This window comes from Ornithorhynchus anatinus, chromosome 16 (genome assembly GCF_004115215.2).
Source record: "Ornithorhynchus anatinus isolate Pmale09 chromosome 16, mOrnAna1.pri.v4, whole genome shotgun sequence".
Classification (NCBI taxonomy): domain Eukaryota; kingdom Metazoa; phylum Chordata; class Mammalia; order Monotremata; family Ornithorhynchidae; genus Ornithorhynchus; species Ornithorhynchus anatinus.
The window spans coordinates 3,818,002-3,828,008 of record NC_041743.1 but is presented as its reverse complement, the minus strand read 5'-3'; the positions used below and the strand labels follow the sequence as shown (position 1 = coordinate 3,828,008).

The following is a 10,007-nucleotide window of genomic DNA, read 5'->3' as shown; positions in this document are numbered from 1 at the left end:
AGCGACTGGCCCAAGGTCACCCAGCAGGCAGATGGGACTACTGTCCTCCTGGTCAAAGCCTTCCGGCCCTCCTCTATCGTCACTACATCCATCAGCGGGTCCTCCAAATAAACGAAAAAACCTTTGTGTGCCCTTTGTGTACCCCTGCCTATCTGCTGCTCCTGGCACCCTGGGTGGGCAAGGTCGAGAGTCCAATATAACAGAGTTTCACTCAGTGGTACTTACTGAGCAGTCACTGTGCACGGAGCACTGTACTAATTGCTTGGGGGAGCACGATATGACAATATGCAAGCCCGATCCCTGCCCGCAACGAGCTTGCGGTGTAGAGGGTTCCCCCTCTCCCGAGGGCGACCTGGGGGTCCACCTTAAAAAGAACCGGCCCCGTGTTCGGCCGACATCCCGGGCCCACCGGCTTCCCAAACGATGACACGCCACAGCTGGCCCGAGTCAAGGAACATCTGGAAGTCGCATGGGGGGAGGGGGCTCGATAAAAGGCTCCTCCCGGACCCGACGAGGGGACACTCCATGCCAGCAACCGAGGCAACATGGACCGCCTCGCCCTCATCTCGGTCCTCCTTGCAGCCTTGGCCTTGGTGGCCCGGGGCCAGTACGAGAGCTACCGGGATTACCACGACTACTCGGACGACGGGTGGGTCAACCTGAACCGGCAGGGCTTCAGCTTCCAGTGTCCACAAGGCCAGGTGATCGTGGCCGTGAGGAGCATCTTCAGCAAGAAGGAAGGCTCCGATCGCCAGTGGAACTATGCCTGCATGCCCACCCCTCACACCCTGGGAGAGCCAACCGAGTGCTGGTGGGAGGAGATCAACCGGGCCGGGATGGAGTGGTGAGACCCGCGTGGGCTGGGGATCGGGGGGGGGGGGGTGGTCCCAGAGTGGGGCACCATGGAGTTGGGGTGTCTACATGGTAGCCCCCTGCCCGCTATGGGGAGAGCCAGCAAGGAAATCCCTGTTGGCGAGAGATCAGTTCTAAGGATGCTGGCAGGGCGGGGCGGATCTGTGCCTGGGAAAAAGAACTAGGATTACTAATACCATAATTATTATTAAACACACGGGGAAGCAGCGGAGGCAGAGAATGGGGGACAGAGGAAGCGATTAGACCCCCAAGCTTGGTCTGGGCTTTCCTCCCGTCCGGGTTCCCTCTTCTTTTTGTCACTGGTATTGATTAAGCACTATCTGTCAAACACTGTTTTAAGTACTGAGGTCGGTACGGACACAGTTCCTGCCTCGCACTGAGCTCACTCCCAACTCATTCATTCATTCAATCGGATTTATTGAGTGCTTACTATGTGCAGAGCACTGTACTAAGCACTTGGAATGTACAATTCGGCAACAGAGACAATCCCTGCCCAGTAAAAGGCTCACAGCCTAAATGGGGGAGACAGACAGCAAAGCGAAACAAAACAAGTAGTCTGGCGTTATACCGTATTCTGCCAAGCTCTCAGTACAGTGCTCAGCACACAGTAAGCACTCGATAAATACCACTGATTGATTGATTATTTGAATGGGCTTCTCGGACACCTGTTTTCCCAAATATGGGATTCTTTCCCATCTCTCTTCCCCAAAGCCCTCAATTTTCCTCTCCTTCCCCGCCTTCTTCTTCCCTCTGGGAGTTAATGCTAAGCAGCTGGAAAAAGGCACAAGTAGTATTTGATTATTAATCTCCCATGGTTGATTGCATTTCCGTTCATGGGAAGCAGAGGAAGGAAAAACCAAGAGATTTCTCTGCAAGAAGGGTTCAGAGGGTAGTCAAAATGAGAAATATTCCTCAGCTCCAGGCTCTGCAGGCATTTATTTTAGTCTCTTTTTCCCTGCTAGATCGAAAACTTCTTGAAGGCAGGAATCATGTCTACTTCTTTTATCGTACTCTCCCCAATACAAGAATTCCCTCTAGACTGTAAGCTCACTGTGGACAGGGAATATGTCTGTTGATTGTTATATTGTACTCCCCCAAGCTCTTAGTACAGTGTTCTGCACACAGTAAGCGCTCAATGAATATGATTGAACACAAGGCTGGACACTGAGTAAGCACTCAGTAAATATTATTGCTTAATTGACTGGAAAATAATAATGGCGATCAGGGTATTGGTTAAGTGCTTACCGTGTGTCAAGCAGAGGATTAAACACTGGGAAAGATACAAATGAATCAAGTAGGAGAGAGAGTTCCTGTCCCACATGGGGCTCCTAGTGTAAGTAGGTGTTGAATCCCCATTTGACAGATGAGGAAACTGAGGCCTGGAGAAGTGAAGTGACTACCTCAAGGTGACCCAGCAGACAAGTGGCGGAGCCAGGATTAGAACCCAGGTCTTCTGACTCCCAGGTTGGTATTAGAAGAACGAACAGTGTGACCTGGGACATGGTAGGAAAAGTGTAAGGCTAACTAGAGGGGAGAGGCAGCCGACTGAGCACCTTGGGGTGATCAGCCAGTCAATCATATTTATCAAGCGATTAATATGGGCAGACCACTGTACTGAGCGATTGGGAGAATACAATAGAACAATACGCAGACACACCCCCCTGCCCACAACGAGCTTACAGTCTGGGTGGGGTGAGGGGGAGAGACAGACATGAACAGAGAGAAAGAAATGACAGATATGGACATAAGTGCCGTGGGGCTGGGAGTGGGGATGAAAAGGGGGATCAAGGCGGGCGGGTAGACGTTTTCCCTCTCGGCTCCAGCGTCCTCTCCCGGAGCCGGCAATTTTCCCGTTTATTGGCTGCTCTGTGCGGGCTTCCCCGGGGAGCACAACCCCACCGTGTTTGGGAAGACCACCGTGTCCAGTGCCGGGACGAAGGGAGGCCCGGGGCGGGAGCGAACCGGATCCCCAGGGCCCACAACATCATCCTGTTGGGGAAGATCCCGTTCCCGGGATGGGAGGTAACGGGCCCGCCGGGGGCTGTGTTTTGTCGTCCGTGGCGGGCTCAGGTATCAGACGTGCTCCAACAACGGGCTGGTGGCCGGGTTCCAGAGCCGCTACTTCGAGTCGGTGCTGGATCGGGAGTGGCAGTTCTACTGCTGCCGTTACAGTAGGAGGTGTCCGTACGCCTGCTGGTGAGTCTCGGGGGGCTGGAGGACTGGCGGGGGGGGCGCCTTCAGTCTTGGGGGCATCTTCAATCTGCACACCAACTTTACTACTTAACCACTGAGTTACCTCGGCGTTCTTTTTCCTCCTATTATGGTATTTTTTAAGCACTTATTCTGTGTCAAGCACTGGGGTTGCCGTGTGGCGTAGTGGATAGAGCACAGGCCTGGAAGTCAGAAGGTCGTGGGTTCTTCTAATCCTGGCTCCTCCACTAGTCTGCTGTGTGACTTTGGCAAGTCACTTTACTTCTCTGTGCCTCAGTAGCCTCATCTGTAAAATGGGGATTGCGACTGTGAGCCCCACGCGGGACAGGGCCAAACCCGATTTGCTTGTATCCACCCCAGCACCCCAGCTTGTATCCACTGGCACGTAGTAAGCACTTAACAGATATTATTATCATTACTATTATTAGATACAAGTTAATCAGGCACTTTCCCTATCCCACATGGGGCTCACATGCACGATTTTACTACTTAATCACTGAATTACCTCTTCATTCTTTCTCCTCCTAATTATGGTATTGGTTAAGCACTTTTATGTGTCAAACACTGTACTACATGCTGGGGAAGATCTTCAAGTTAATCAGATTGGACATTTTCCCCATCCCACGTGAGGCTCACACTCGGTGTGCACACGAGCTTTACTACTTAACCAAGAATTACCTCTCCATTTTTCATCCTCCTAATTAGGTATTTTGGGGGATTTAATATGTATCAAGCACTGTACTAAGCGCTGGGGTAGATACAAGTTTTTCAGGACTGACAGGTACTGTCCCACATGGTGCTCACAGTCTAAATTTGAGGGAGAACGGGTATTGAATTCCCATCATGTCATACCTGTAAATCTTCTGGTGTCTGCCTCCCCCATTAGATGATAAATTCTTTGAGGTAAGGGATGGTGTCTTTTACTCTAGTATATGCTCCCAAACACCTGTTACAGTGTTCTGCCTACCGGAGGTGCTCAAGCAGCAAAAGCAGCATGGCCTAGTGGTTAGAACCCAGGCCTGGGAGTCAGAAGAGTCAGCCTGTGCCATTGGTCTGCTGGTGACCTTGGGCAAGTCGCTTCATTTCTCTGTGCCTCAGTGACCTCCTCTGCAAAATAGGGATTAAGACTATAAGCCCCATGTAGGATATGGGCTGGATTCAACTTGATTACTTTGTGTCTATTCCGGGGCTTAGAACAGGGCCTGGTACATAGTAAGTGCTTAACAAATACCATAAAAAACCGGGGCTATAGACTGATGTATGGGAGAGGACTTTGACAGTCGATCAAGTCCTCTCCCCTGAATTCGGGTAGAGTCACCCCGAAATTATCACTGGCAGCCGAGAAGCCATTGCTGGTCTTTCAATCAATCAGAGTGGAAGAAGGTCCCCAGCAACTTTCCCAATTCTGCATTCTCTTTCTTCTTCTCCACATCCCCTTCCAGAGACTTTTGACCAGAGCGTCTTGCTTGGACTAGCTTTGGTGCCCTGAGTCTAGCAGGGCTTCTGGCTCGCTCCTATCCCAATCAATTAGTGGAATGTACTGAGCACCCAGGGCATGTGAAGCACTGTATTAAGCTCTTGGGAGTGTAGGGAGTGTTCAACAGAAACAAAACATCCATTTCCTGCCCTTAAGGAGTTTATAATCTATCTTAAAAAGATCAAAGGATAGGAGAGGGAAACGTGGAGGTCAGGGGAGAGAAGAAGGTCATTCTCCCTCTACAAATGGAGGAACCACAATGCCCGCATTTCAGAGACCACAGAAGCCACCAGGTTCTCAGCTACGCAGGTCGCCACAGGCCACGGGACGTGCAGTTTCCGTCCGGCTGACCAGCTCCTGACCCAAGGAGCGGAGAGTGGTTTAAAGGCTCCTCACCGCCAGCGAGAGCTGGATTTCTCTGAACGCAAAAGCCGAAACTTCAGAAGGCCTGTGAAGATCTTGGATGTTTCCCTCGATGAGAGCTATGCTCTCTCCCACTCCCTGTGGCGATTGGTTGCTCTCACTAAGGATGAATCCTGAAAATGTGGGAGCCAACCGATGACCAGGCCTGGGGAAACCTACAGTCTACTGACTCTGTGGACTTAGTACAGTGCTCTGCACCCAATAAGTGCCAAATAAATACAGTTGATTGAGTGATGATGGGAACAACCCAGAGTGCCCTCCCATTTCTCTGCTCTCAGGCACTGATTTCTCTCCAGCTTTTTGCCACTTCTCCTCCTCTTGCCCTGGGGCCAGTTCACCTACCACTCAAAGTCATATATGTGGCTTCCTAAGAACTTTCCAGTTTAAATATTTAATCCAACACTGAGTCCTTCTCAAAGCTTGCCAGCTAGGTCCTCCCTGGTGACACTTTCTCCAGATGAAGTGTCCCACAGCTTTAGAAAAGACTGTAGTTGAATAAGGCCCCGGAGGAGAGAGAAAAATGCTAATGTAGAACCTGCTCTCGAGAAGCTTACAGTTAAGTCAAGACCACAGATAATAATAATAATGATGGTATCTGTTAAGTGCTTACTATGTGCAAGGCACTGTACTTAGTGCTGGATTGTACTAAGTGCTGGACTTTACTAAGTGCTGGTTATCCAGTGGTGGGTTAGGTAGCTATCCCGTAGAGACACATGGAATAAGTCCTTTCCCATTCTGAACTTGATTTTGATTCCCTGCTTCATAATCATAGGAATGTTGGGGTGTTTTAATCGATCAATCGATGGTTTTTATTGGTCACTTACTATGTGCAGAGCACTCTTCTAAGTCCTCGGGAGAATACAACAGAATTAGCAGACACGTTCACTGCCCGTAATGAGCTTTCAGACTAGAGGAAGAGACAGACATTAATTCGTTCAGTCGTATTTATTGAGCGCTTATGTGTGCAAAGCATTAATATGAATAAATAATACATAATGAAAGATTATAAATGTTTTGGTAATAAATATATCATAGATACATATAAACAAAGGCATTATATCAAATAATTTGTAATACATAATTTTAAGAGCGTATTAGGTCCTGAGCACTGGGATCGATACAAGATAATCAGAATCAACAGACTCCCAGGTCTCCAACAGGCCCACAGTCCAAGAGGGAGGGAGATCGGGTATGAGGACACTGTAAAATAGGAAAGTAATTGTGATATTCATAAAGTGCTTACTACGTACCTGATCCCGTACTAAGCGTTGGGGTAGATATAACATAATTGGGTTGGATACAGTCCCTTTCCCGCAGAGGGCTCACAGTCTTAATCTCCATTTTCCAGATGAGGTAACTGAGGTCCAGAGAAAATGAAGCGACTTGCCCACGGTCCCAGAGCAGGCAAGTGGCAGAGCCAGAATTAGAACCCAGGTCCTTCTGACTCTGACTTCTGGGCTTTATCCACTAGGCCACGCTGCAGGTAGACCCTGCTCAGATTCCTACAATGGCAAAGCCACTGTCTCCTCTGAGTTAGGGAGCGTTGTCTGGAAGGTCAGGAACGACTCGGCCCGTTGCAGGGAACCGCCAGAAAACACCTCCAGCCTTCACTCGCGCAGACGTGCCCTCCCCCCATCTCTCCCGGGTGAGCGAGGGTCCGTTTATTTGTTTGGTGGGAGCTTAGATCCCTGGCGTCATTTCGGCCGGGATCGTACATCATTGGAGGAGAGCGGTCTTGAGTTGGGCTTGGCGAGAAAGCAAATTCCTGAGAAATGCAGACATGTCCTTACTAAACAGTCCCATAGGACGCAATATGTTCTCTTCTCCCAGCAGAAGGATTGGAAACATCCTCTCATCCTTCCAGAACAGCCACGAGCCAGCGAAGCCTGTTTACAATAACTTCTCTCTCCCCATACGCCAGAACGACCAAGGGCCTGGGGCCTCTGCTTTGGACCGACTGATGAGGCTGCTTTCTGTCTCTGGGATATTTGGGTGCAGAGATCTCAGGCCTTCCGAGAGAATTTCCATTTCTTTCAGTCACTCGATCAATCCGTCAGATTAACTGAGCATTTACTGTGGGCAGAGCACTGTGCTGAGCAGTTGGGAGAGTACGATGCAAAAGAGTTCATTCGTTCAGTCAAATTTATTGAGCGCTTACTGTGGGCAGAGCACTGTACTTCAACAGTAAACAGACACATTTCCTGCCCACAAATAGCTTACAGTCTAGAGTTAGTAGGCACAGTCCCTGCCCACAGCAAACTTACAGTCTACAGGAGGAGACAGACATTAGTACGTATAAATAAATAACGGATATGTACGTAAGCCCTGTGGGGGGAGGGGCGAATAAATGGTGCAGAAGGGATTGGGAATAGAGGAAATGAGGGCTTCTCCTCAATCCACCAAGAGCAAGACATTTCTCCACTGACTCAGTCCTGTTTTGAGTGCTTTTATAGTAATGGTGGTGTTTAGGAAACACATACTATGTGCTAAAACACTGCAGTAGATACAAGAAGAGCAGATCAGACACAGCGAAGACCTGGGAGTCGGAGGACCTGGGTTCTAATATTAGTGCTGCCAGTTGGCTGCTGTGTGGCCCTGGGCAAATCACTTCACTCTTCTGTGCCTCCATTTCCTCAGTTGTAAAATGGAAATTAAATCCTCCTTCCTGCTACTTAGACTCTGAGCTCCAAGAGGGACAGGGACTGCGTCTGACCTGGTCATTCATTCGCTCAGTTCTATTTATTGAGCATTATACTAAGCGCTCTGGAGAGTACAATGTAACAATCTGGTACCTACCCCAGCGTTTCATACATTTATATTAATTCCCTTAAGCACTTACATTTACACTTACACAACCAGAGCTTAACCAGTACCATAAAAGGAAAAAAAAATCCCATCACCTTCAACCCTCAATGTCATTTCCAAATCTATTCTAGGGCCCAGTTGCTTCCCAAGTCTTGGTTCTGAAACTCTTTTCCTTAGAAAGAGAAAGGCTTTCTGCCACTGGGAGCTGTGAAGCCACAACCCAGGGAGTTGGGAAGCTGGAACGATCCAAGATGAGCAGAGTCGGAACTTGGCGAGACCCACCGGCCCATCCCGATCGCTTCGGTGGAAACACAAGCGGCTCCAGCCATCTCTGGCCCGACCTACTGCCTGTCAGGTCTCGGGTCCAGAGGGGCAGAGCGAAACCAGGCCAAACGTCCTTCTACTTACATCCATGTCCTTGCATTTTGCCATTTCCCCTACCTGTAATTTATTTTCATGTAGTAGTAATAGTATTTATTAAATGCTTCTTTTTTATGGTATTTTTCAAGTGCCAACTATGTGTCAGGCACTGTAGGAAGCAGCATGGCGTTGTGAATAGAGTCGGGGCCTGGGAGTCAGAAGGTCATGGGTAAGGCAGAGGGCAGGGATCTTGTCTGTCAATTCGGTGGCATTGTACCTTCCCAAGAACTAAGTACTGTTCTCTCTACATACACCCAGTAAGCGCTCAATAAATATCATTGATTGATGGATTGACTTTGCTCCACTAATTTGGGCAGGGTTCGCCCCACCTCTCTTCCTCCTTCCGCTCACAGATGGGCAGAGGGTTCTTTCACATTCTCCTCTGCTTCTTCCCCAAGGCTGACCACAGAATATCCCGGCCACTACGGAGAGGAGATGGACATGATCTCGTACAATTACGATTACTACATCCGAGGAGCCACGACCACATTCTCCGCCGTGGACAGGTGAGGCGGAGGTGCACGTGGGGGGTGGGGGGCGGTGGTCTCTTTGGAGGTGCCCCTGTCTGCCTCAATCGAGCCATTCTCCAGTTAATAAGAACAGTCACCGTGGTATTTGTTAAGCGTTAGCTCGTTGTGGGCAGAAATGTGTCTTTTTATTGTTGTATTGTCCTCTCCCAAGCACTTAGTACAGTGCTCTGCACACAGTAAGCGCTCAATAAATACAAGTGAATGAATGAATGACTGTGAGCCCCATGTGGGACATGGACTGTGTCCAACCTGATGAGCTTGCATCTACCCCAGCACTTAGTACAGTGCCTGGAACATAGAAAACACTTAACAAATACCCTAAATAAATTTAAAAAAAAATACAGCCGAATAGGATTAGAACCTGGTCCTCTCCTCCGACTCTCAAGCCTGGGCACTTTCCACTCGGCCAAGCTGCATTCCTTCAATCCTCCGGTCCACTGACGGTATTTCCCGTGGTGCTGTATGAGGGGCTAGGGAGGGTGCGAACCTTCAGCACTCGGATTTCTGGGTAGCTAGGAAGGGATGCCATTTTGGGCCCACACTCCTCTAGCCTCCCCTTGTTGAGGATCTTGGTGACCTCTCTCTCTCTCCAGGGATCGCCAGTGGAAGTACATCATGTGCCGAATGACCGACTACAACTGCGAATTTGAAAACGTCTAGAGCAGCCGGCCGGCCGGGGCCAGAGCGGGGAGGTGGAGGGGGCAGGCGAGGCATGTCCGTCGCCCTCCAGCTTTCTGAGAGGACACCCCCCCGCTTCACTCCTACCAGGGAGGGTTTCCTTCAAGTCCACTCCTAACTTTTCAGATGCGCGTCCATCATAAAGATTCTTCATTTGATCAGCGGCGGCGGCAGCTTCCTCTCATATGTATCGTATGCATTAAAACTGCATACTCCCATGCATGAAGAAAACCCTCGTTTTCTGCAGCACCCGGTGTGGGCTTGCCACGGCTTTGCATGTAAACACGGATCGATGAGCGGGGCGCGAGGACCAGTGTTGATTAGATGGCCTGTATCTGATTCCTCCCCCTCTACACCGAAGGCCGTCTCCTCACTAAGTCGGTGACATGGTGGCCCGGCCGCTGGCTGGGGATGCGGTTCCTGAGTTGAAGCGGGGCTTGCTGGGTATTAGGGGTAGGAAATTATGGCGTGGGGGAACGTGGAAGGATGATGAAGAGGTTAGGAGAATGAGACAAATCTTTGAGGAGGGGCAGGAAATGGATTTTCTCTGGATTCAGATTTGAAAATCCCTGCCACTTGGAAGAACCTGG

At 49.7% G+C, this 10,007-nt stretch overlaps 1 protein-coding gene across 1 annotated transcript; it reads left to right on the top strand.

Moving 5' to 3' along the window:
• Positions 1-502: 502 nt before the first annotated feature.
• On the top strand, positions 503-9,643 carry DPT (dermatopontin). The gene is made up of 4 exons (XM_001514028.6): positions 503-844; positions 2,944-3,069; positions 8,608-8,715; positions 9,333-9,643. The coding sequence occupies exons 1-4, from the start codon at positions 546-548 to the stop codon at positions 9,397-9,399; spliced, it is 600 nt and encodes a 199-aa protein (XP_001514078.1). The 5' UTR covers positions 503-545; the 3' UTR covers positions 9,400-9,643.
• The last annotated feature ends 364 nt before the right edge of the window (positions 9,644-10,007 follow it).

Excerpts from the sequence above, each read along its gene's own strand:
- DPT (XM_001514028.6), top strand. The coding sequence starts at position 546 with ATGGACCGCCTCGCCCTCATCTCGGTCCTCCTTGCAGCCTTGGCCTTG. Across the intron at positions 3,070-8,607 it reads AGGTGTCCGTACGCCTGCTG|GCTGACCACAGAATATCCCG; the intron begins GTGAGTCTCGGG and ends TTCTTCCCCAAG. Across the intron at positions 8,716-9,332 it reads ACATTCTCCGCCGTGGACAG|GGATCGCCAGTGGAAGTACA; the intron begins GTGAGGCGGAGG and ends CTCTCTCTCCAG.